Source organism: Salpingoeca rosetta (genome assembly GCF_000188695.1).
Source record: "Salpingoeca rosetta unplaced genomic scaffold supercont1.16, whole genome shotgun sequence".
NCBI lineage: Eukaryota > Choanoflagellata > Craspedida > Salpingoecidae > Salpingoeca > Salpingoeca rosetta.
Genome location: NW_004754918.1, coordinates 1337452 through 1364158, shown reverse-complemented (window position 1 = coordinate 1364158; position 26707 = coordinate 1337452). Strand labels below are relative to the sequence as shown.

The 26707-nt window shown below is 56.1% G+C and overlaps 3 protein-coding genes across 3 annotated transcripts in view; 1 reads left to right on the top strand and 2 right to left on the bottom strand.

Moving 5' to 3' along the window:
• PTSG_12565 (uncharacterized protein) overlaps positions 1 to 11276 on the bottom strand; it is a gene marked incomplete at both ends in the record, with an annotated part of 11798 nt that extends 522 nt beyond the window's left edge. Inside the window, 18 exons of the mRNA XM_004992627.1 lie at positions 92 to 1631; positions 2163 to 3374; positions 3619 to 5412; positions 5675 to 6261; positions 6487 to 6567; positions 6758 to 7130; positions 7479 to 7604; positions 7795 to 7886; positions 8058 to 8177; positions 8440 to 8565; positions 8747 to 8812; positions 9120 to 9171; positions 9379 to 9410; positions 9685 to 9714; positions 10072 to 10207; positions 10370 to 10404; positions 10594 to 10716; positions 11087 to 11276. Coding sequence (XP_004992684.1) covers positions 92 to 1631; positions 2163 to 3374; positions 3619 to 5412; positions 5675 to 6261; positions 6487 to 6567; positions 6758 to 7130; positions 7479 to 7604; positions 7795 to 7886; positions 8058 to 8177; positions 8440 to 8565; positions 8747 to 8812; positions 9120 to 9171; positions 9379 to 9410; positions 9685 to 9714; positions 10072 to 10207; positions 10370 to 10404; positions 10594 to 10716; positions 11087 to 11276 — 6715 coding nt within the window. The remainder of the gene's footprint in view (positions 1 to 91; positions 1632 to 2162; positions 3375 to 3618; positions 5413 to 5674; positions 6262 to 6486; positions 6568 to 6757; positions 7131 to 7478; positions 7605 to 7794; positions 7887 to 8057; positions 8178 to 8439; positions 8566 to 8746; positions 8813 to 9119; positions 9172 to 9378; positions 9411 to 9684; positions 9715 to 10071; positions 10208 to 10369; positions 10405 to 10593; positions 10717 to 11086) is intronic.
• A 775-nt stretch (positions 11277 to 12051) lies between these two features.
• Positions 12052 to 13054, bottom strand: PTSG_12564 (uncharacterized protein). Its single transcript, XM_004992626.1, has one exon. The coding sequence runs from the start codon at positions 12592 to 12594 to the stop codon at positions 12289 to 12291; it is 306 nt and encodes a 101-aa protein (XP_004992683.1). The 5' UTR covers positions 12595 to 13054; the 3' UTR covers positions 12052 to 12288.
• Positions 13055 to 13087: 33 nt separating this feature from the next.
• Positions 13088 to 26617, top strand: PTSG_07263 (uncharacterized protein). The gene is made up of 34 exons (XM_004992625.1): positions 13088 to 13106; positions 13402 to 13516; positions 13953 to 14033; positions 14162 to 14239; positions 14460 to 14540; positions 14822 to 14940; positions 15171 to 15327; positions 15560 to 15658; positions 15952 to 16074; positions 16336 to 16372; positions 16557 to 16684; positions 16985 to 17094; positions 17277 to 17379; positions 17750 to 18033; positions 18266 to 18356; positions 18607 to 18696; positions 18969 to 19070; positions 19278 to 19409; positions 19698 to 19807; positions 19953 to 20028; positions 20246 to 20335; positions 20605 to 20673; positions 20833 to 21305; positions 21516 to 21587; positions 21861 to 21941; positions 22092 to 22145; positions 22281 to 22385; positions 22609 to 22738; positions 22879 to 22968; positions 23135 to 23215; positions 23338 to 23442; positions 23597 to 25331; positions 25608 to 25784; positions 26153 to 26617. Exons 3-34 carry the CDS (start codon positions 13955 to 13957, stop codon positions 26271 to 26273), a joined length of 5382 nt encoding a protein of 1793 aa, XP_004992682.1. The 5' UTR covers positions 13088 to 13106; positions 13402 to 13516; positions 13953 to 13954; the 3' UTR covers positions 26274 to 26617.
• Positions 26618 to 26707: the final 90 nt, after the last annotated feature.

Genomic DNA, 26707 nt, shown 5'->3' with positions numbered 1-26707 from the left:
CGACACACACACACACACACACACACACACACACACACACACACACACACACACACACACACACACACACACACAAACGCAATCACACTACCGTGTTCGATCCCGCTCCACAGTTCAGTCGAAGACGATGAGTCTGTGGCCACAGATGCTGAAGCTGCTGTACCGGTGTTGACACTTGCCGCGTCGCTCTGTGCCGTGTCAGTCGCAGACGGCTCCACATCAACTGTCGCTGCCTCGTCCAGCGAGGCAGAGTTGAGGACAGAGAGCGATTCCGTGTACGTGGCGTTCTGCAGCCGGCTCTGCAGCAGGCTGGCGAGATCCGTGGCAGTCGAAGTGGTGGCACGACGGCGACGGCCAGTAGCTGCTGTGTCTGTTCCTTCAGGCGTGAAACGGAGCGAGACGGTGATGCCAGAGTTGTAGTTGGTCGCGTCGACGGGCGAGATGCCCGTGATGGTCACGCGAGACGGGTCCGTGTCCACAACCGTAGCCAGCTCCGTCTTTAGCACGCCAGCAAAGTCTGCGTACTCCTGCGACGAGGTGTCGGCATACACGTCCTGATATGGGACGTTGACGACGAGGCCGCTCAGCGTGACGCTGGCATCCGCCAGGTTCAGCTCTGCAAAAGTGAACGTGTGCTCGGGTGGGAACTCCATTTGGTTGCCGTTGAGGTCCTTGACGTTCTCGATGACGACAGTGGCGGTGAGGCCGTTGACCTCGTCGTAGCGGAACCCGCGGCGAAGGGACATGGAGATCTTGCGGCCCTCGCACACAATCACCATGTTGTTGTTGTTGAAGTCGCGGTCGTAGTCCTCCACCGTCAGCGACACCTGGAAGATGAACGGCTGCCGGCACTCCACGTCCTCGTTGAACTGGAACGAGATCTCGTCGCCAGGGAAGAACTCCCCATCCGCGGGCTCCGGGAACCCAAACACGACCGGCGGGTCGCGGTCAACAACGCCAAGCGCAAGGGACGACAGCTTCTCGTCAATGCCATCCGGCATCTCGTTGATGGACGCCTGGCACTGCGCGCGGATGCGGAGGTGGTAGTCGCCCTCAAGCAGCGTGGACGCGTCCCACCACGACGTGATGTAGCCGTACTCGTTCTCGCGCTCGCGAATGTCCAGCGCATCGCCGTTCTCATCGCGGGCCAGCAGCCAGACGTACGAGTTGGCGGGCTTGAACTCGATGACGACCTTCTCCAGGCGATCGTCCTCCAGCCACGTGCGCTCGGCGTGGTCCGGGTTGAAGGCGACAACGCGGATCTGGCCAGGCTTGTAGTCCTGCTCCATCGTCTCCTGGTTGAGGGTGAACGCGCCAGACTCGCCAATCTCTCCAACAAGCTTCACGGGGCTGCACGGCTGCAGGAACTCAGCCTCCAAGTACACGTACTCCACGCTTGTTACTTCGTCTGGAATGTAACCGTTGTCGGGATGCCTGTTGGCCTCGCACAGCGATCGCCAGCCAATGGCAACTGGGTCATACTTGAACTTGCTTGGGCCCTGGTTCACGGTGATGGTGATGTACCTTGCCGAGTTGGCTGGAAAGTTCCCAAAGAGGAGCGCTGTTTCCAGCGCCTGTCCGTTCGCCACAACTTCAAGGCCATCTTGGTTGTGCCATGACACATAGAACAGCTGCGCATGTGGGGTAGGGCGGGGAACAGAGTTGGGAGGAGTGGAGGAGGGGAGATGAGATGATTGTGAGAACAAAGTGTAAGTATGTGGGAACGTGCAGGACACGTGTCTGCCCAACTGTTGCTGAGCGTATCAAGACAAGAATCTCCACAATGCAAGCATGCAATGCAAGTCCAAACACATCAACACAATCGCAACCACTGCAACCACAGCCACAGCAACAACAACAACAACAGCAGCAGCCGCAGCAACAACAACAACAACAACAACAACAACAACAACAACAACAACAACAACAACAACAGCAGCAGCAGCAGCAGCAACAACAACAACAACAACAACAACAACAACAACAACAACAACAACAACAACAACAACAACAACAACAACAACAACAACAACAACAACAACAACAACAACAACAACAACAACAACAACAACAACAACAACAACAACAACAACAACAACAACAACAACAACAACAACAACAACAACAACAACAACAACAACAACAACAATCACGACACTCACGTTAAAGTCAGATGTGACTGGACCATCGTTCTTGAGCAGGAGCTCAAAGACGGCGGGTTCGCCGGGCAGCACGGGCGCCTCTGGCCGCTTCAGAACACTCACACTCGGCTTCTCCAACTGCACGGTGTTGGGCTCGTGCGGGCACGACGACTGACCCGAGAAGGTGGCGAAGACAAACGTGCCGTAGTCGGGGTGCAGGAAGACGCCGACGTCAAAGACGTCAAATGGGTCCGGGTCACCGAGCGTCACGGAAAGGATGCCCTCTGTCGACACGCCCACCTCATACTCGTCAGCAACCGTCCCTTTGTAGTTGTAACCAGTCGCCATCTCGAAACTCATGCCCACGCCAAACACCTTGAACCCAAACTCAAAAGCTACACCAACCGACACCTCCGCTGTTCGCGAGCTGCCGCCAATCACGCTGTCGCCGCGTGACAAGTCGTACTCAAACGTGTACGTGGATCCGCCGCCAGAGAACTTGATTGTGTCGATGTTGCGCAGGTCTTGCTTGTCCTGGTCTGACGCGGCAAGGCCGTCCAAGTCCTTTGCATTGTCAATGTCGTCGTGTGGGGCGAGCGAGATGCCCTTCTTCGCCTTATCGGCAATGCGATCCACGTCAAACGCGTTGCACACCTGGGTTCGCGACAGCTCGCTTTGGATCTTGGCCGCCTCCTTCGGGTCCTTGTTGGGCGCAATGCTCGGCAAGCAGTCAAACTCGGCGTTGCCCTTTGCCCACATGTTCTGCACGGGCTCCAGCAGCCCGTCGGCCGCCTTCTGCCGCACCTCCTTGTTGCGGTCCAGGTTGCTCTCCCACGCCTTGATCGCGCGCTTCAGTTCAGCAATCTTCTCTGCCCTATCCTCCTCCGTCTCGTCGTCATCATCACCTGGCGGCTCTTCGGCGAGAGCGAGCAGCTTGCGAAGGTCTGGCAGCTCCTTGTTCTCAATCTCAAACGCAGACACCCAGCTCAGCACCTCTCTGTTTTCCTGGCCCTCGAGGCTCCACTTGACCTTGGTCTCCTTGGCCGCCTGGCACTGCTCCACGTCAAACGAGACCTCCTCCGTCTCCAGCCACACGACGTTGAGGGCGGGCACGAGGAACATGTCCGACTTCTCGCCGGCCGTCATCACGTCATCGGACGTCGTCAGCTCAATTGCAAACGACCACACGCGCTCAGAGTTGTAGTTGTCGTCCGGATTCTTGCTGTTAATGCTCTGAAGGAGCAAGAAAGGGCCAGGTACACGAGGCGGTAGCAAAGGACCAATAGTGAGCGGGTGAGTTTGGGGGTGGCAAGCAAGGCAAGCTCACGCCCACACAAGCACACACACACACACACACATACAAGTCCACAATAACGCGCGCACACAACAACACCCAAGCCTGTGCTACATGTACACGACAAACACACACACACACACACAAATACACACACACTCTCTCTCTCTCTCGCGTTCTTACATCGAGTTGGTCAAGGCTGATCTTGAATGGGGTGGATTCCGTGTCCGACACCTTGGTGCACACGGCAGCACCGAGACCGGTGCACTGCTGCACGCCCGTCTTCACCTCGACGGGAGCAAGGCCCCTGGTGAAGTAGAACCCGTGGTACTCCTCGTGCGTGTGGCTCTTCATAAAGTAGTTGCTGTACGCCTTGGAGTACGTGACGGTGGACAGGCCACCGGGCGGATCCTGCACCACTGCAAGCGGCTGATAGCGCGGGAAGGGCACGCTGAAGTACTTTGAGATGACCTTGTCGCCAACAACCACCACCTTCTCGTACACAGTGACGGGATCTTGTGGGAGGTTGTGCATGGTGACGCGGAAGAGCTTTGAGTACGGGTTCTCCGGGTTGACGGCATCTGGGTTTGTTTCTGGCTCGCCAGTCATGATGCTCAGCTCAATGCGCGTGTTCGAGTATACGGTCTCGCCGTCCTGCAGCTCCTCGTCCATCTTCACGTCCATGAGGCACGTGTCGTAGCATTGCTTGAGCTTGTTCAGCTGCTTGTCCGTGAGGGAGGTGGTGACGTTGAGCACGTCCACGATGGCTGGCGACTCGCCCAACTGGTTCTCAACCTCAATCTGGCCCGGCACCGCATCGCACGTGCCCACGCCTTCGCCGTAGTCCTCAATGACCTTCACAGTCGCCTTCAGCTCCACGTTCTGCTTGATGACGTGCATGGGGCGATCACCCTCTGTGCTATTGCAGTTGTGCTTCTCCTCCTTGTCAAACGACACGCTCAGCTGCGGTGGTGGGTGGTACTCGAATCGCACAGTCTTCTTGTCCTCGTCGTCCTCCTGCGGGTTGCGCAGGTCCAAGTACAGCGACCGCGAGTTGCCCAGCTTGGCCGAGAAGTAGCGCGTAATCTCGCCGCGCACCTCGTAGTTGCGCGTAATCTCTTTGAAGCGCACCGTGATGATCTGCGCTGGCAGCGTCCACTTCGACAGCCGGTCAGAGATGGTGTGCGTCTTCACCCACGTTGGGCACGCGTCGTACCGGAACTCCATCACCGCATCGCCCAGGTTGAGGTTGCACAGCCCGCCAGCAATGTCAACGGTACCTCTGTCAGACGTCGTGTCCTTGAAGTTGATGTTCTCCCAGAACTTGCCGTCCGTCACATCGTAGTACAGCGTGCGCTCGAGCGCGTTGAGTGCGTTGATGGTCTGTAGGATGCCCGAAGGGGCGTTGGCTGCGTCGCTGGCGTACGGTATGCGCTCAAACGTGTGGGACGAGTTGCCATAACTGAGGCCGACGGTGACAGATGTGCCGAGCACAGCGCGCACGAGGTAGCGGCCCTTGGAGTCTGTCACATCGCAGTTGATGAGGGTGTTGGCCTGGTGGCGGTCGTACAAGCACACCTCAACGTCCTTGAGCGGGCAGCCGTCTGGAAGGCCCTCGTGCTCCGTGCCGCCAATGGAGACGATACCACTGAAGGGGAGGGAGGTCGTATCACGCACGTTGACTTGGTGGTCGAAGCGAAGGTGCTCCATGATGAGCGTGGTCTCCGTGCAAGCGATACCGCCGCAGGTGAAGGTGTGCTTGATGTTGCCCGTGGTCTTGGAAAAGCGGAGCGTCATGCGGTGGCGGCTGCCGACCAGCTTGTCCGAGAGGATGTGGATGAAGAACTTTCCGTCCTCGTTGGTGATGCGACGCCCACGCACCAGTCCGCCAATCTCAAACTCGACCTCCACGCCTTCAACGGGGAGGTGGATTTCCTTGGAGTCGATGGCAATCTGGCCCTCAAGTTGGCTCTCCCACTGCACCAAGTGATAACAGGATGGATGGATGTTATGGGGCGTGGACAAGAGAACGCGAGACACGCGTGAAGGTGAATGGGTGTGTTGCATCAGGACAGACAAGCACAACCATGCACCCAGTCAAAGGCAGATAAAGTTGCACAAGCGCACGTGTCGGGCCGTTTACATAACCGCACGCGCACACAAGTACACATACATCCACACAACAAACCCACAACACGCACACGCACATGCACATGCACACACCCGCACGCACACTCACCATGATTGTGAAGCTGGTGCAAGTGGGGTCTGAGGAGTAGCCCTGAAGGTCGTACCACTCGGGCTTGTTTGCCTCGATGCAGTACTCCTGCGTGGTGCCGGGCTCAGGACCAGGAATGCGGCGGGAGAACGTCGGGTCAATGTCGGGATGCACAGATTGGGTGAGTGGCGTCTCTGTCTCGACAGCGTCGACAACGACGGCGCACACGCCAGCAGCCACCATGGTCATATCACACGAGCCGTGTGCAGAGCACGCCTCCTCGCAGTCGTCCTGCGTCCCATCGAAGATGTACGACCCGTCAACGCCAGTGCCGGTGACAGTCACGCGTTCAAAGGAGACGGCCTTCTTCTCGCCCGCACGCAGCGTTGCGGTCTCGATGATACGCAGCTGGTGACACACCAATGTGTCGTCGCCTTTGGTCTGCACAGCAAAGGCAATGCACCAGTCTGAACGAATGTCGCACAGGTCCTTGCACTCCGACACCGACGCGACGGGCGAGGAAGTGCCGGGATAGTAGCGGTTCTCATCATCAGGCACACCCTGCGGCGCAGCCGTCGTGGTCGTGCTCGTCGACGAGAAGTGCGTTTCTACATAGAATGAGTGTGAGTGTGCATGTGTGTGACATGAGTGTGAGTATGTGTGAGTGTGAGTGTGTGCGTGACATGCGTGTGTGACATGAGTGTGAGTGGGAAGTACAACCACGTACGAGAACCGGTGGAATCAGACATCACAGGAAGATCAGGTCTGTTTCTTCAAGCCCACAGCACAGATTCCCACAGCTGCCACACGTCTCGTTGAATCGTTGAACTTACTCTGGCGCTGCAGTTCGTGCGGGTACATGAAGCGCGTGTCGCCCGTGTCCACGGCCAGGAAACGGCGCAGGTAAAACTCGCCTACGCGGTGCGTGTGCGTGTGTGTGTGTGTGTGTGTGTGTGTGTGTGTGTGTGTGTGTGTGTGTGCGTGTTGGTGAGCATGAGTGCTGACGATGGGAGGCGAAGGATGCAGGCGACAACAAGATGCAATGCGGTGATCCATGTCAACGTAACATCACATCATACATCCGCTACGTGCATCACAACACACCTTCTGGCAGCAAGTAGTTGAGGGCCTCGTCCACTTCGGCGTAGTCGCCAGCCGACTGGATGGTGAGGTCGTCGTAGACGGTGTTGGGCTCCTGGATGGCGCCGCATGCCAGCTGCTCCGTGACGGGGAACCGCGACGTCAGGCCAACGCCGTTGCGCGTGAAGGAGAAGGCAGACTCGCACTGGCTCTGGTCCGCCCAGCGGAACAGCACATGCCCTTTGAACTGCCTGATCCGGAAGTCTGTCGGTGCACCTGTTGGGTCCTCAGGAATGCACCCGCAGATGGTCTGGGGATCGTTGCCTTCCGGCGTCAGCGCAAGCTGAGAAAAGTATGGGATCTCTTCATCATTGTTGCCAACAGGCGTCAGGGTCACCTGTTGGTTTGTTTGGTGAAGCAAACAGGCGACATCGTGTGTGTGTGTGTGTGTGTGTGTGTGTGTGTGTGTGTGTGTGTGTGTGTGTGTGTGTGTGTGTGTGTGTGTGTGTGTGTGTGTGTGTGTGTGTGTGTGTGTGTTATGTGAGTGAGTGAGTGTGTGTGTGTTATGTGAGTGAGAGTGAGTGAGGGGGGAGGAAGGAAGGGAGAGAGAGCATGGAAGGGTGATGGTAGCAGGTTATGGGAGCGCAGTACAGGTGAACGCGCGCATGTACACACACGCATACACGCACACGCCCATGAACACACACGCGTACACACGCACACACGTATACGGAAACAAACTCACCCTGAAGCGGGTACCGGCCTCGAGCCTGATGACACGGTGGCTCGTGAACGGCTTGCGAACCGTCTTTGGGAATCCGGGGATGTCCTCTTTGGCCGCAAGATCATACGACCAGCGTGCAACGGACACCTATTAAGCCACGCATTGCGAGGGTGTGTGTGTGCGTGTGTGCGTGTGTGTTGTGTTGTGTGTGTGTGTGTGTGTGTGTGCGTGAGGAACTGGCTGGAAACAGGAGAACAGCAATCGTCTCACAACTTGCTTCTACTCATCCCCCGCCCATTACAACTTCGCATTCGACATCCTCACACCACCAACTTACCCTGTATTTGGGGAAGGTGTTGCCCCAATCGCCGTCGATGTTGATCGTCATCTCCGTGAGACCGAGGTTAAGTGTGATGGTCGGAATTTCAACTACACAGCCACGGGCAAGCGATGGTGACATGAGGTACGCTTGAGATGACAATTACGCATGCCCCCAGCCTCACTAAGGACCAGGAACACAAGAGTGTCTCTTCGCCAAAAACACACACCTGCAAACGCAAAGCAAGCAAGCACATCACATGACACAGTGATGGTGCCTACCGAGGCAGCTGTTTTCTTGCTGTGCTCCAAACTCGCACACGCAGTCGAACGATCCCTCCGTGTTGACGCACACGGAGCCGGGATAGCAGTCATTCTCGCCAGTCAGGCACTCGTCAATATCTGCATTCCATTTGAAAGTGGTGGTGCATAGGTGACATTGATATGGAGTTCCACATCAATACCAGATGCAAGAGTTGCATCCCCACCCATCCATAGCTGTACATACGTTCAAGCATACATACGAACTTGCACACAAAACACACGCACACACAGAACAAACATACGCGTACACATACGTACGAGCATATACGTACACCCACACACACTCTCTCTTACCGCCCCCCCCCAACATACACACACACACAACACATATAAGCCTCACCTGTACACTCTTTGGCTGTGCCAAGCCAGTCAACTTCACTCCCAATCCAGTCGCATGTTCTTGTCAATGAACCAAACATGGACAGCTCGTAGCCGGTGTTGCACTCCTTGTACTTGCATGCGTCGCCTGCGCACATGTCCATGCGTGTAAGAAGTGACAAGAACGCTCAGATCATGTCGTGTCATGCCATAGCATCCAAGTTTGACTGTCCTCCAACCACACCTTGGTCGTAGCTCTCCACCACCGGATACAACGCACAAGTGCTTGTTAACAACCCAACAGTCGCATAACATCAGTGCTCGCTCACCGTAGTTGCCGGAGCAAGCCCCCTCCGTCACGCCGTTGACGAGCGACAACGAGCTGCACGATTGCACTGTGGTTGGCGCACAACAGCCAAGCGGACGAGAGATGGTCATGTGCAAGATTGCGAGCACACACACACACACACACACACACACACACACACACACACACACACACACACACACACACACACACACACACACACACACACACACACACACACACACACACACACACACACACACGCGCGCGCGCTGTGAGGAACAAGGTCGGTCAAAAGAGGCCAAGCGACCCGATGCTGTGAATGCGTGTGGCTGTCCGAACCGAACGCCCAGCCCTGCGGCCTAACGACACCAACCCGTGCACAACATGCTTACATTCGCAGGCGCGATCCACAAGCTTGTAGCCATTGTCTTTGTCACAGGTAACCTGACGTGATTGCGATGATGGAAACAGTATCGCATGCATTGCCACAATGAACCAACAACAACAGTAGCAGCGCCACCGCCACCAGTACCCAAACGCTATTTCTCTCACGTCCCACCCTCAGCCACCTTCCGCGAGACGATTCGCTAATGTTCGGGTTGACAGGCAGCGGAGACAAGAAAGGCTCGTGCATTGCAAATGTTCACTTACGCCACAAGTTTGGAATGACCACACGCGGTCCTCTGAAACAAACAACAACACAGTCGGTGGGTGCAGAAGTGGTACAGCACCAAACAAGACGTGTGAGATGAAACATTGAGGTGATTCCAATACCATAGCTGCGCGAGTTCGCGGCAGAGGCGCATTTGATGCACAAGATGCAGGCCTGCCACCTCGAAATCAGGAACACACACACACACACACACACACACACACACACACACACACACACACACACACACACACACACACACACACACACACACACACGCCCAAAGTTCTGTCGTTCAGATGTACCGTTGCGGTTGGCGTGACTTGAAGCGAGACCTGACGATCAGGAGCAGGACGGCCACGAGCGCATGTGCAGCGTGCGGTTGTGTTTATGTGTGTGATTGCGTGTGTGTGCGTGTGTGTATGCATTTCCAGTGAGTGGGCGTGTGTGTCTTTGAGAGCAGGAGCAGGTAGGCAGACAGGCAAAGCCGAGGGACAGCAGCAACGAACCATGATGGCAGGATGGTAAGGCAGCAAAGCTCCGCACTAACACACACATGCTTACGCACCACACAACACCTGAGCACCTCACACACACACACACGCACACACACACACAGAAACACGCGTATGGCTTGCTCTGAGCAAGCTCGGGCTTGTTCGTTCGTGTGTTGACTGGAACACTGTGCGCACCTGTGATGACAGCGGTAACTGGCGCATTGTACTCGAGAGGGTTGTTGTATGTGTTCTCCTGAGGCCCGAAGCGGCAGTTTGTCAGGCTTCCGCCGTTGATGCTGGAGCACTGGACCTGCCAGCGTCGATCCTCGTTCTGTTGTTGCAGCATTGCATTCATGGTGGGACCGTCGAGAAGAAACGTGAACACATGCAGTGGGTGGGTAATAGGGCAATCGCTCAATCGAGCAACTGACTCCTCCAGCCACCCCCTTGCATTCTCATCTCTTCATCTCATGAATCCGTGTCACCCACGCACGTCATTGTCGTGGTAGCTGTTGAGCCCGGAGATGTCTAGAGAGCAGCAAAGCAATACCATCGTCCTATCGTCAAGTGACACGAGGACACGAAGGACACGAAAGATGCGGCATTTCACGTCTCATTCGCACACTCCACCTCGCCAGCGTCACAATTCACCGCCAGCTTACAGCACACCACCCAGAGAGTGCCCCAGGCGCGTTAACGGGCGAACTTTGGGCTTACACTTGTTGGTCGGGCAACTGTAGCTGAGATACTGATCGTACTGGTTGAGGGGATACGCTGACCACTCTGTTTCAGATTGCCATGCTCCGATAGTGGCGCAGCCAAAGGACCACACTCGATCCTCTATCCAAGTATTGAAGCAATGAGACACCGCCGAACACAGGAAGATGAGCGTGAATGCCGAACAAGAAGAAGAGAAAAGAACTCAACGTTGGCCAAGCAAACACACCCACAGCAAGCAAACAAGGTGTGACCCTTTGGGTGTAGGCGTGGGAGGCTGCATGCAGCACGACGCGCAAGCAGCATCCTTTGCTGAGGCATCATCGAACCGTGTCTCTGCCTTGTTTCACACATGCACACCTCCACAGTCCACAACCTTAAACCCTTTCACTCACACTCACCCACTCACTCACCCACACACACACACACACAACACACACACACACACACACAACACACACACACATACAGCACACACACTTCACTTGCTTACCGTTTCTGTTGGCATGCCAGGAGGACGCGGAGATGAGGCCTTGGCCCGCAGGGCAGGTGTAATGGAGAGGGCCATTGTAGTTGTTGACCACTGCAAGTGCTTGCCCGCAGAGGAGGACAAGCAACGTCAGGAGGCACACACTCCGCCTCCACGCTGCTGCACTACGGTGAGCAGTAGCGCACCACAGCATGGCCCAGGGTGCAACACTGGTTGATCGATAGAGGGCGGGAGGGGGTGGTAGGTGAAGTTGTTCGGTTGGGGGAGGCTCGCCCTTGTATCAGCGACAGCGGCACGCTTGTTGTTACTCTTACTGTTAAACGAAGTTGATCCAACATGTATTTGATCTTGTATTGTGTGCGTGTGTTAGGTTGAGCAACCACCTGCCTCTGGCCTTTTAGGCGAGGGTGCAGCTAGGTCGGTGTCAGGTTGCACCAGGAGGATCAAGCGCGCGGGAGTATGATGTGATGTGACATGACGTCACTTTCGCGGGTTTTCGTTGACATGACATTTTGGGTGTAGCAGACGAACAGTAGAATGGGTGCCTCATGTCACATCAGTCGTACCACTCTTGGCTTTCACCTCACAGCGTTTCTGGGTAACATGATGTGCCATGCATGCACCTGTTGCTTCAAGCTTAACTTGTCGTTCTTGTCTCTGCACAAGTGTTTATGTTACTTCTGTGGTCGCAATGGCCAGGCAAGTGTTTCAGTCGGCATAGCACAAGAACACATTCAAGGAAAGAGCGACAGCACACGGACACACACACACACACACACACACACACACATGCACACGCCCACACACACACACACACACACACACACACACACACACACACACACACACACACACACACACACACACACACGCCCACACACACACCCACACATGCACACGCCCACACACACACGCCCCCCCCCCCCACACACACACACGCACACACGCACACGCCCTCTGGAAGGTCTGTAAGGCCGTCGTGGTGATTGTGCTGGTGACTGGATCGAGGGTGGATACGCCAAACGGCACACCCAAGGTGCGGCCATCACTCACGAACACGGCTCCTCGTCATTTCTTCCGTCCTTGCGGCTGTGGCGGCGCGATGGATTCGATGTCTACGGTGCTGGCCCACGTGAGCACGTGCGTTGAAAGGCATGCAGTAGATGAGGCCCTTGGGTGCTAGCGCACCGCTTGACCACTTGAAACTAAGGTGAACAAGCCCAAAGCCGGTCGCTGCGCGTCAGCAGTGTTGGTTGTGGGGTGTGTTCAGGATGAGGACTGACAGGAGGTGGCAAGGAACATCGAGCGTTGTGGCTGGTCGTTGTGGCTGGTCGTTGTGGCTGGTCGTTGTGGCTGGTCGGGACGCCGTCAGATATCCTCGTTGTCAACAACCACGCCACTCGCCCACTCACTCGAGGGTCACCCTTGATGCCCAGCGTTGTTGATTGCGCATCTGCACCGTTCGTTGCGGGATGAGGACCGGCGGGGGAGGCGGTGGAAAGGAACGCCATACCGCCGTCAGCATCCCGTCGTTGTACATGACACCACTTGGACAAGCCCGGTCGTGGTGGTGGGTGTCTGGGTGTTGTCAGCTGCTGGGATGTGAGGGCTGCAAACGCCCCGCGGAACCACGTCGACTCGCTGCTGCTGCTGCTGCTCTTGCTGCTGTTCGAGGATGGTGCTGCTCGGCGAGCGTGTGCACACGCTTACATGCCACATCGCTCCCCGAAATAGAGCCCCTCCTCATTCGCTGTGCGTGATGCCGACGCCACTGGTGCTGTCGCTGCTGTGTTGATGCGAAGCGCGCCGGGTTCGCTGTCAGAGCGGCATCGTCACCTCGTCACTGGCACCACATCATCCATCAACTGCCGCATCTCAACCAACACAAGTGGGGTGCTGAGCACTCGTCTCACTCGTCCTTGCTTGTTGTTGATGTTGGCTTGCTGCCAGCAAAAAACAAACAAACAGCAATGCTGATAATTGGTGGAAATCATTTGCAGTTATCGCACCGTTCGCCAAGAAGGTGGGTGAGACATCGCCAACAGTGTTGCTTGCTTGCTTGTTGTTTTGCTTGTTGTGGCGTGGTGTTGTGTGTTGTTGTGTTGTTTGTTGGTGTTGATTGGAGGGTGAGTCTGCCGTCTCCTACCATGTGAGGTGATCTGCTACATACACGCGCGCGTGTGCGGTGGTGTGTGCAAAGATGCAAGCTACGAGCTGGTGTCTCTGCGGAACATGCCATCATCATGGAAGCCTACCCATCTCATTGCTTTCTTGGTCTTGTCTGTCGTGTCGGTCGTTTGGTTGTTTGGCGTGTGCAGTCGTTTGTTTGTGCAATCGCTTACCAAAGCCGGAACTACACGCAACAAAAAACAAACGACAAAGGACGGCAACCCCTACCCGGTCTTGTATTCGTCCGTTGGCCTGACCACCAAGGTACATAATCGGCGTGCGTTGATGATGTTGGTGGGTGGTGAAATTTTTGCTTCTTGTGTTGTTTAGTCTTTGTTTGCGTGGTATATGCATTAGTTTGTCAATGCTGCAGACGCCGATGTTCACACACACACACACACACACACACACACACACGCCCGTATCGCATACTTTATTGTAACGTACACATGATTGCTCTCCCACGCACACACACACACACACACATCCACTCACACACACACACACACACACACACACGCACATCCACTCACACACACACACACACACACACACTCACACACACACACACACACACTCACACACTCACACACTCACACACACACACACACACACACACTCACACACACACACACGCGCGCGCGCAATTACGTTCCCACCCACGCACACACCAACTTCATGCCATTGCTTTTGACTTCAGACATGGCTGGTCAGCATCGCATGCTGCTGCTGTTGGCACTCGTGTGCGCCGCTTGTCTCGCAAGCACCCAAGCCCAGTCCGGTACGTGCTGTTGCAAGACATTGGTTCACCTTCCAACACCAGTCACCGCTCCAAGTTGTCACCCGTGTCCACCTTCTTTCCTTCACTCACCCCCCCCCCCCTTTCTCTCATCTCTGCGCCCCTTGCAGATTGCGCTGGCTTGGGCGAGAACGACTGTCAACCACCATGCGTATTCAGCAACTCCACAGGCCAATGCCACAAAGCCGGTACGGCCGCTTACATTTGAGATTGCCACAAGCAAAGCAAGGGCGTGGAGAGAAATTGAGAGCAAGGCGGTGGTTGCTTGCGCATGCAGTACACATACAGAAACACACACACACACACACAAACGCAAATGAAAAACGTTTGGTGTTCAAGTTTCCATTCAACCACTTAATTATCTTGTTGCTCACACCGCCACCTGCGGCTGTGTCTTCATGATGATAGGTTGTGCATACACACCATTTGTGGACTGTGACGCGCCCTGCACCCCAAATCCAAACACGTTGGCTTGCCACGTCAGCTCAGGTGTGTTCTTGCACGGCACACAATGCTCACATTTCTGCATACTGCCTCCTGCCACATCGCACCCCAAATCAACCCTTTACACCTGCTTTCACATCTACTTCCACACGACTTGCCCATACTGCCTCCGTGTTTCTCAACTTGTTCACACACACACACACACCTACACACACACACACACACACACACACACACACACACACACACACACACACACACACACACATTCACATTCACACAAATACTCACCCCCCTCCCCCGCATTCACACAAATACTTGTGTAGACACTGGTGGCGCCTGTGCCGAGTATGACTTTGAAAACTGCCCCGCGCGCTGCCTGAAGCTCTCCGTGGACAACTCGTGCTCTGAAATCACGTGTGACACATACGACATCGAGGAAGCGGTAATATGCGCACACATGCACTTTGAACTTCGTTTTCACGTCCCGCCTCTCATCCTTCTGCACTCCTCCCCCAGATCGTGTTTGTGGATGTGAATTGTTTGTTTGTTTGTTTGTTTGTTTGTTTGTTTGTTTGTTTGTTTGTTTGTTTGTCTTCCACCTCACAATCCGTAACTCCCTTCCCCCTCTCCAAAACCCTTGCCCCACCACCATCACCATCACCACCACTGTAGTGTCTGAACGACAACGACGACCTCGACTGCACGTACGATGCGGACATCAGCCGCTGCCGCGGCACCAATGAAACAGTGCAGTGCACGGAGTACTCTCCCGACAACTGCCCCGCAGACCGCTGTGACGCCTTCGATGGCACATTCTGTGTCGAGAAAGGTGTGTATGTGTGTGTGTGTGCGATGTGTCTTGTGTGCTCTTCGAGGTGTATGTGTGTGTGCTAGTTGTGTTAGTTGTATGTTGTTTGGCTTCCGTTGTATGTTCAAGTGCATTCGTGAGTTGGAATGATGTCGTTTCGAATCATGCAATGGCGGTGGCACACCGCCACTCACACCACACGCCATCTGAACACACTCTTTCTTTTCTGCGTATGTGCGTGTAAACGTTCTAGGCACCTATCCCTCGTGTGCGTTCTATTCCATGGAGGACAACTGCAACAGCAAGAGCTGGTGCACGTGGTCCCCTCTCTACGGCGCATGCGGAACTAAAGGTGCCATGCGTGTGGTCCAAAGCCACATGAAAATGTTTGCGCATGCCTGCTTTGTGTGTATGTGTGTCTGTATTTCTGTGTCTGTGCGTGTTTCTGTGCCTCTGTCTGTGTTGGTCTGTGTGTATGTGTTCGTGAACGCGTCCCTTGTGCTGTCTGGCGATTTGCAACTGCCATGTTATCACCCCATCCCTTTCCAATGTCCCACCGCCCCACACAACATGCAACCTGCACCACCACCATCCACTCTGCCTCTCATCCTCCTCTCTTGCCAAACACAACAACATCGCTTCCAGCGGGCGAGTTCGAGTGCGGGCAGCTCCTTGACTTTTTGTCGTGTGTGGACCAAGACCAGTGCTGCTTCGACAGCGGCCTCTGCGTGGACCTTCAGGATGGACAGTCCTGCACCAGGACACGAGGTGACACCGCAACGCCTTGATGTCGTGTCGTGCTGTTTGAGCATTGCTGTGCGGTGTGTATAAGCCCCTGCAAGTGAGAGGCTGTCCGTTCTTCCCTCGTGTTTGTATGTGTGTGTATGTGTGTTTGTATGTGTTTGTATGTGTGTGTGTGTGTGTTTGGCTGTGTGTGTTGCGGCTTCACACCATGTGCTCACCACCTGGAAATCATCACCACCTCGTCTGCTGCTTCCCATTGCACCTCATGACTGCCCGCCGCCCAAGACGCCTGCTCCTCCTTCTCCCTCGGCGACTGCCCTTCGTACGTCTCCCGCTCGCGCTCTCGCATGCTGGCCTGGCTCGTACTCGCTTGTGACTGATGCACTGCTTCTCCTCTCCGTTGTTCGCGTGCATGCCCTCATCACTCACCGTCTCTACCCCTCCTCGCACCCCCATCACCGCACCGCACCGCACCACACTGCATGCAATGAACCACAACCAACCAGGTCGTACTGCCTGCCGAACGAGGACGCGGGCGAGTGTGAGGACCCGCCGTGTCTGGCCATCCGCACCAACCGCACGTGCTCCACACGCAACGAGTGCATCTTCCTGCCAGAGGGCTGCAGGGCTGACGGTGTGTAAACGAAAAACACCCAGACAAACAGACAGACAGAGGGTGGGCAGTGGGCTCACACCCAAGCCAACTAGTGCCTGATATCGCGTGCATGTGCACACACACACACACGCACACACACACGCACGCACACGCACACACACACACGCACGCACACACACGCACGCACGCACGCACGCACGCACGCACGCACACATGCTCACACATGCGCCTGCTCACATGCAATGTCCATAACACAATACACACACAATACACGTCGCCGACGTTGCGTGCGTCCTCGTCTTCCGTTGCTTGCTGCAGGCGAGCCCCCGTGCGACCAGTACACATCCCAGGGCACCTGTCCCTGGAAGTGCACGTGGGACTTTGGCTCGGATTCCTGCATGGCGCGCGCTTGCACAGACGTCTTTGACGTGCGTGGTCCTCTTCCCATCTGCTCGCCCCGCATGAACTGGAACAACCGAGCGCTTCCACGCGACAATTCAATGACCTTCCTCGCTCTTGCCGTCTTTGCCGTTTCTGTTTGCTCCGCCCGCTCGCTCACATTTGCATGTGTGTGCTGTGCGTGTTGTGTGTGTGTATTGTGTGTGCGCAGGAGGGGACGTGCCTTGCGCTTGGCGGGTGCGCGTACGACTTTGGCCGCTGCCACGATGAAGGCACCGCCGTCTCGTCATCAACCCAGATTGCCACCACCCAATGTGCGTTTATTACCTGCTCTGGTCCCCAACACGTTCGCTGCTATGTTTATCCTGTTGAAGTCGCCACGGTGTTTTCTGTCCGCGCCACTGTATACGCGTGTGTACCCGCACTCGTACACACACTCACACACGTGCACACACTCACGTGTTCACACACACACACACACACACATGCACACATACACACACACACGCACACACACGCACACGTGTTCACACACGCACACATACACACATGCACACACTCTCGTGTTCACACACGCACACATACACACATACACACGCACACACGCACACACACACACACACACGTATTCACACAAACTAACATCAACGACAATTCCCCTCCCCCATCCCCACGACCCTACAGCGTTTGACATTGACTGCAGCCAGTTTGCCAACATGACGACGTGCCGGTATCCGTGCTTCTGGAGCGAAACCGACGCCCTCTGCCGCAACCGCACATGTACGCAGATCTTCGACGAGACAGCGTGCGAGGCCAATGCGGCGTGCGAATGGACCGTCAACGACTTCTTCCCCTGCACTCCCGTCGACACCGGTCTGGCCTGCACGGAGTACAGCCGCGACCTGTGCCCCATCACCCGCTGCACCCTGGGCGCCGACGACGGCAGTGGCCCAGCATGCCGGGACAAGGTGCGCGCTGCTGATGTGCTGCTGTGGTTGTTACTCAAGTGCCCTACACCACAGCCCAATTGTACCCACACATTGCATGCGCGACCGCACCGCCCGTCGACACAACACACATGTGAACCAATGTCATCCCCACCCATCACACGCACCTGTTTTTTGGTTCTGTGTCTCTTGTTCTTTTTCGGTAAGCTCACACCTCCTCAAACGCCCCGTGCGCTGATCTTTGTCTGCATAGACGTGCGCTGAACTGAACGCCAACGAGTGCACCAACTCCACGGCGCTCGCCTGCCAGTACGACGAGTCGTATCGCATCTGCTACCCTGAAGGTCCGGCGTCTTTGCCCACGCGCGTGTGCTCGCATCATGTTTGCTCCTCCCAGCCACCACAGCTGTGTGTGCTTGTGTGTGTGTGAATGTGTGCGCGTGCTTGTGTCTGTATGTGTGTGTGTGTGCGCGCATGCGCGTGTGTGCTACTCGCCCAAACACCAACACGTTGCGTGCACTTGCATGTCACACCAACCACCACCTGCCCGCGTCTACGCCATCGCCACGCTGCCTCTTGCATTTCTGTCTGCAGGCGAGGAGCTGCCGTGCGGCATCTTCAACGAGAACGACTGCCCCGCCCGCTGCAACTACTCCGTTGGCGCGCAGTCGTGCTACCAGCCAGGTACGCGCACACAACACACGAGCACATGAAGCTGGGGTGCTTCAGGCACATCTCACATCTGTACTTGAGCATATTTAGCGTGGCTCCATTGCGTACAGTCTCGCTTGTATTTGTCTGACTCAGCCCTTCCAACTCCGCCCTTCTCCCCTGCCCCCCCCACACGCACGCACACGCACACACACACACACACACACACACACTCTCTCTCTCTCTCTCTCTCTCTCTCTCTCTCTCTCTCTCTCTCTCTCTCTCTCTCTGCCATATGTCCGCAGGCACCGTGCTGCCGTGCTCGCGGTTCAACAAGCAGCAGTTCTGCGAGCAGCAGGACGAGTGCACCTTCTATTCCATTGTCGGACTCTGCGTCAACGATACACGTCAGTGCACCGCCATCCACACGACAGCATATGACAGCATCTGCCATGTACCCCCCCCCCACACACACACACACATACACACACATACACACACACACAACACACGCGACACGTGTGCTTCGTTCTCGTCTCTGCTCATCATTCTCACGCCTGCTTGTGTGTCTGCCCGCGGTTCTGTTGATGCTATTGCTCCCCTCCCCCATTCAGAGCCCGACTACCAGTGCAACCTCATCTACAACGACCAGTTCTGCCGCGACAGCCCCATCTGCACATATGGCGCCGACGGCTGCCAGAAGTGCACCGCAAATAACACCGCAGACTGCATCCAGCCATGCCCAGGTTCGTGATTTTGTGTGTGTGTGTGTGTGTGTGTGTGTGTGTGTGTGTGTGTGTGTGTGTGCGTGTGTGTGTGTGTGTGCGTGCGTGCGCGTGTGTGCGTGCGTGTGTGCGTGCGTGTTTCTGTCCACATTGTGTGTGCGCTGCATACGCCTTTGGGAGTCATGTTATACTCCAAACCCAAGCATGCATCACACCACATTACTCTAACATATTCGCACGTACTTTCACACACACTTGCCTCCAATCGACCCACCCCTCTGGTGTTCAACACTGACCACCACACGGCAGACGTGTCCCTGCCGGACTGTTCCCAGCTGACGCAGGCCAGCTGCTTCTCAGAGCCGTCATGCGTGTACAACTTTGAGCTTGTGCAGTGCACGCGCGCCGTCTGCACAGACGTACGCACGCACACACACACACACACATACACTGTCTGTTTGTCGCGGTGCCATGTGGCTTTGATCATTCCCTGCTTTCCCCGCATGTCGCTGTCCTTTGTCATCTTCATCGCATGCGTCTCACCCATTGTCTCGCCCATTTCAGGTGTTGTCATATGACAAGTGTCTCTGTGAATCCCTCACCAACTGCACCTACGATGGCAAACGGTGCAAATACTTTGGTGAGTGCAAGCCGTGGAAGACATTCCGCTTGATGTACCCGTGCGTGTTGTCGTCGATGTGTGGACTCGAACCAAACCAGCATGCCGCTCTTCCATGACCACATCACCCCCACATTACGCATTCATCCATCCTCACATCACGCATCCATCCATCCCTCACCACCACTGATGATCATTGTTCTCGCCTCGCCCCCCCCCCCTCCCACTTGGATGTCAGACGACGGGCGCCCCTGCGAGGAGAAGACGACGGCGCTGGAGTGTGGTGGCGCCGATCCACGCTGCTTCTCCGACTACAACGACGAAACAGGTACTGCTGTGCATTTAAACTGTCAAACACACACACATACAGACATGCAGACAGACACATATATGCAGACCTACAGACAGACACATTCATTCAGACAGACAGACACACACGTACACACACACACAAACACAGACGCACACACAAACACACAAACACACAAACACACACACACACGGCCAGCCAACCAGTGTTGCCATCACAGTTACACTCACACGACCATCCCTGCTCCTACCTGTTCCTGTGACCTGTTTTCTCTCCAATCGCTCCAGGCATCTTTGAGTGCCGCAACGCCACGTGCGCCGACCAATATGGCCAGACCGCCTGCGAGGGATTCGAAGGTCAGTCATGCCATGTTCTTTTCGTGTGTGTCATTGCCGTGTGTTGTACCTTGTCACCGTCGTCAACACGCGCGCGCACACGCACTCTCATGCGCACACGCACTCATTCGCACCCCCCCCCCCCACACACGCATCTACTCTCGCGCGCGCGGCCTGCAGGCGCCGAGTGCGAGTGGCTGTCGTACTACGGGCTGTGCAATGATGCTGGCGCTAAGGTGCCGTGCACGCGCATCTACGAGAAGTACGCATGTGGAAACAGCACTGAGTGTACGTACTACAGCGACATCAACCTGTGCTACTACAAGGACGAGGAGGTGCCCTGCGAGAAGTACCGCACCGCCACCAGCTGCCCCAGCGACCGCTGCTCGTTCTACCCGACCATCCCGCTGTGCGCACCACAGGGCCAGCAGGTGCCCTGCAGCGCCTACGACTCGGAGCTCGCCTGCCTCTCCAATGACGCGTGCCGGTATGTGCCGGGCGCATACGCGTGCGTTGCCGCGGATGAGCCCTCGCCGTGCACCCGCATCTCAAACGCGGTGGCGTGCGGCGATACCGTCGGCTGCAAGCACGATGGCGCCAAGTGCGTTGCGTGCAAAGACGACGAAGCTTGTAACGGGACGAGTGGACTTCAGGTCAGTTGGCGCTGTCTCTTTTGGTGTTCCCAAGGCGCCATCTGTGCTCAACTTTATGGCACGTGTGCCACAAAGCTCACTCACTGTTTCGTGGTGCCACCAATTCTTTGGTTGTGATGTCTTCCTTGTCTCGTCTCTGGTGTTTCGTTACCTTGACTCTGGCTTTCCGTTGCATTGCCTCTCACACCGTGCCCCTCGCGATTCCAACAGCCGTGCGAGGAGGCCGAGGTGTGCAATGCCCAGTACTGCTTTCCAACCGACAACAGCTGCATCTCCCTCTCGGTGCGTGTCTTCAGCCAACCTCACACCCCGAATCTATGTGTTGCTTTGGCCTTGCTTTTTTGTTTTGTTTGTGTCGTGATGTGATGTGATGTGACATGACTGCACCTGTTATTTTTTTTCCTGCGAATCACACGTGCCTTGCTGTGCTTACGACCATGTGCTGCCGGTATACATGTGTGTGTGTGTGTGTGTGTGTGTGTGTGTGTGTGGTTGTGTGTGCATGTGTGTGTGTGTGTGTGTGGTTGTGTGTGCATGTGTGTGTGCGCGTGACAGTGCGATCGCATCTTCTCGCGGTTCTACTGCTCCGCCCTGGACGGGTGCCGCTACGATCCGTACACATACCGCTGCGTGGAGGTGCGCTCTCTTTCTCCATCATGTGTGCGCGCGCGTGACCTGATGAGTTTTCATCGCCGCCGCGTGCTTTCCTTGTCACAGTTGCACATGCTCACGTCGCCATCGCCACCGTCGCCACCATTGCTGCCGTTTACATGTTTGTACATGCAGGAGTCGTCCATCACGGACTGTGAGGATCTGCCAAACGAAAGCATCTGTACACTGGTGCGTATGCACCTGCCAACCAACACCACGGCCATGCATCACAGCCATGCATTCGTTTCTTGACACATCCCGTGGTTTACCCGTCCGCTGCTGTTGTTGCCACCGTTGTCGCTTGTTTCGGTTGGTCCACTGCAGGCAAACACACGGGACAATCGCACATCGGCCTGTGTCTGGGACGCAGACTATGGCGTCTGTTTCACAGAAGGCAACCCACTTCCATGCAAGGCATTCAAGAATGAGGTTCGAAACGCTTCGTGTGCGTGCGTGCGTGCGTGTGCGTGATTGCGCGTTCGTGCGTGATTGTATACATGCGCATGCGTGATTGCGTTGTGCGTGCGTGCACCACACCTGTGCACACCACACCTGCGCGCATTCCCTGTTGCACTCAGCGACGTTGTGCTCATGACTGCTCTTCCCCCTCCTCCCCCAAACAAAACACACATGCATGTTCCCGCGTGTCAAGACGGCATGCAACCTGCTGCCGTACTGTGAGTTCAACGTCGTGTGCCAGGACTACGTGACCACGACCACCACGACCACTACTACCACCACCGCCTACATCAACGCCTGCGACCGCCGCCCCTGCGCTACGAGTATGTGACACCTCATGCCACTGTTCACATCCTCCTGTACCCATGCCCTGCTTACGCGTTTGCGTGTGTATGTGTGTGTGTGCGTTTCTCATCTGGTGTCGCCGTTACACTCACTGTCATCGTTGTGTCGTGATTTGCAGATGTTGAGTGCACGCCGCTTGAGGAGTCCAACACGTACGAGTGCGGCGATTGCCCGTTGGGATATGAGGGCGATGGACGCACTTGCACACGTGAGTACAAGTGCATCTCCACTTCCACACCCTTTTTTTTTTTTACGTGCTTAAGCAACCGTATTCATTGGCTCAACCTTCCCCAATTTATTTGCCACCACTGTACCCCCCCCCCCTCTTTCGTACTTCTCACACGCTCATGCACCCAACACACACACACACACAGTTGTGACGTGCCCCTCGCAGCTGTCGCTTGGCGTCGGTGCAGAGTATGCGTTCGCCGACAAATGCTTCTTCACTAACTACGGTACGATGAGGATAATGGCCATTTAGAACAGTTATTCATGCCGTGTGTATTGTCCAAGTACCTGTGTTGTGTTGCTCCTTACAATGCAATCGTGTACGTTGGTGCCTGCTCTTGTTCTCCAGGCGACGACTGCAATGCGCGCTGCGACTCAAACTACGAGCAGATTGGGGATGGCGTGTTCATCTGCAGCGCCAACGGGACTTGGATAGGCAACCTCACCTGCAATGGTGTGTGTGTGTGTGTGTTTGTCGCTCTCCGACAGAGCTTTCATCATTTGTGATTGCTGAATAGATCAGCTATGATTTTGTTTTATTGCCCTCTTTGCTCCTCACCACATCCACGTCACATCCACACTCCACTGCATCCACGCCACATCCACAGAGATTGACCGGTGCATGGACGACCCACCGCCGTGCGATCCGCTCACGACGTGCACCAAGGTTGCCTCCAACTCGTTCACCTGCACCTCCTGCCCCACGGGCTACAGGAACGTCGCCTTCCGCCCAAAGACAAAGTGCATGAACATCAACGAGTGCGAGGAGCAGCACCCGTGCCACCCGCGCCGCAACTGCACAGACACAATGGGCAGCTTTGAGTGCGGCAAGTGCGAGCCCGGTTGGCGCGAAGTGAACGACCGCGAGTGCGAAGACATCAGGGAGTGCACGGAGCTTGAGCCGTGCTACCCGGGGGTCAAGTGCACGGAGACCGACGGCAGCTTCGCGTGCGGCAAGTGCCCCACGGGATACACGGGCACGGGCGTGGGGCCAGACGGGTGCGAGATTGTCCGCTGCCCCTTGGATGACGTGCCGTCGTATGAGAACGCGGACGTCGACTGCGCGGGTAACGTGTTTGACAGCACGTGCACTGCCACGTGCAAGGAGGGCTACTCGAACAGCGAGGCCACCATCCAATGCAAGGCGGACGGGCAGTGGACCACGCCCTCGCTCACGTGCTCCAAGCTGCCGTGTGCCAACCAACCAGACGCGTCGTTGCTGCCCATTGGCGTCGTCAACCCGCAGTGTGCCGGCCGCCATCAGTGCACGCTCGAATGCAAGGCCGGGTACCGCGGCGAAGGAAACCCCTCCCTCACCTGTCCGACCACCGCGTGGGTGGGCGACACGGAGAACCCGTTCACGTGCGTCCCCTGCGACGCGGGCTCCACGTACCAGAACACGCCCGGCTCAACCACGTGCCTGCCGGTGTCGCCGCCGTGTGGGGAGGGCGAGTACGAGTCTGCGGCCCCAACGACGTCCACAAACCGCCGCTGCCGCGCTGTGAAGGACACGTGCAGGGAAGACTTTGAGTACTCGACGCAGGACCCGACACCAACGTCCGACCGCGTGTGCAGCACGTGCACGGCGTGTCCCGTTGGCCAGTACCGCAGCGGGGGCTGTGATGGGCTCTTTGATGCACAGTGCGCGGCCTGCTCCACCTGCGGCGGCTTCTCGTACGAGCTGCTGGCGTGCACACAGCTGGCCGACACCACGTGCGCCACGTGCCCATTCGGCACCTTCTACTCCCGGGCCAGCAGCAGGTGCCAGGACCAACCCTACTGCTTCGTCGGCCAGATTGAGGCCGTGTCGCCAACGCCCCTGCGCAAGCGCAATTGCACGCGTGTTCGCATCGACACACCGCCACCGCCCGGCACCGTTGCGCGCGTGTACACCATCACGCTGACAGGCATCGACGGCACGCTGCCGCTCGATGTGGGCGTGCTGCTTGTGGAGTCTGTGCGCCGCGTGTTTGTGTGGGCGGACGTGGACGTGCGCGTGGGCATCCTGAGCGTTAACGTCGGCACCAACGCCCGCCGCCGCCGGTCGCTCGAGTCGGAGGTGGTAGTTCGCGTGGAGGCGAGCGAGGACGATGCGTCTGCGGTGGACGGGACGGACGTGTCTGCACAGTCGTTGCGTGCAGCCATCAGCGCCGTCGCCAGCGATACGCAGGGGGACTCGAGCGTGTCGCGTGCGCTTCGTGAGGCCGCAGCTGCCCTGCTGGAGTTGGAGCCGGAGAGCGTGGGGGCGAGCAACGTGCAGCCGTCGTCTACTGCTGGGACAACCAACCAGCAGTCGACAACAAACAGCGCCGCCACCACCGATCCGCAGTCGAGCCAGAGCGGGTCAGTCAGTGCACATGTTGGCTTTGTCTGTTTTGTAATGTGTGTGTGTGTATGTTTGTGTTGTGTGTATGTTTGTGTTGTGTGTATGTTTGTGTTGTGCGTGTATTTGTGTTGTGTGTATGTTTGTGTTGTGCGTGTATTTGTGTTGTGTGTATATTTGTGTTTTGTGGGTTGTATGCGTGCGTGCGGGAGTGCCAGGTGTGTTTATTGCGTGTTGCTCACCAAGACACTATTGTTGTTGCTGTTCTTCGTCGCCAATGTTTTTCGTCCATGCAGTGGCACTGACAACACGACGCTGTACATCATCATTGGGTCTGTTGGGGGCGTTGTGCTTCTTGTCGTCGTGATTGCGGTCGTGGTGACGTGTCGCACGAGTGGACGGTCAAAGGGAGCTTCCATCTCTGGTGCCGGTGGCGCCGTCGCCTCCCCTTACCAGGAGAACAACTACTCAAAGTGCGTTTTGTTTGTTTGTTTGTGTGTTTGTTTGTTTGTTGGTTTGTTGGCTGGTTGGTTGGTTTGTTTGTGTGTTTGTTTGTTGGTTGGTTTGTTGGTTGGTTTGTTGGCTGGTTTGTTTGTTTGTTTGTTTGTTTGTTTGTTTGTTTGTTTGTTTGTTTGTTTGTTGGCTGGTTTGTTTGTTTGTTTGTTTGTGTGAATGTTCGTGTGTATGTCGTCGCATGTGTTCCAGCTTTGCGGTTGCCATGAATGGCGCTTGTTATGCTTTCATTGATGCGCATGTAGTCTTCCTCCTCGCCCTGCTCCCTACTCACTCACCAACAATCACACCCCACAACCAATCCAAACTCCAAACACACGTGTTGTAGTGTGCATGAGTTGATGGCGATGAAGACGCTGGAGACGACAGCGCGGGCGCCGGTGGCCACACGCGCAACGCGGCAGGGATCCTTCTACAGCTCCATCACCCAGGCTGCATCGGAGATCTGATGTGCACCTGCCATCACCACAACATGCTTTGTGTTTCACCCCAAACGCACTCTGCAATCACACACGCACACGTACACGCACATGACTCCTTCTGTTCCCCACATGAACCAAACTGCCAAAACAACGACCAAACCACACAACCAGCCCCTCTCTTACTGACCATGCCCCCGTTCTGTGTCTGCACACCTGCGTTGCGCCCAATGTCGCCACCGCAATTGCCCCAATGGCAACAACACCTTCTGTACTTGGCCGCGACGGGTTCATCATTTCTCTTCTCCTTTTCTGTTCATTTTTCAGTTAGTCAAGTCATACTTCACCAACCCAAATAATGACTTGCATGCACACACGAGCGAAGGCCAAGAAAACCAAGCAGCACGACGTGGCAGTGGCTGAAGAGGGGCGGTGGTAGTGGTTGGGTGGAGAGGGGGGGGGGG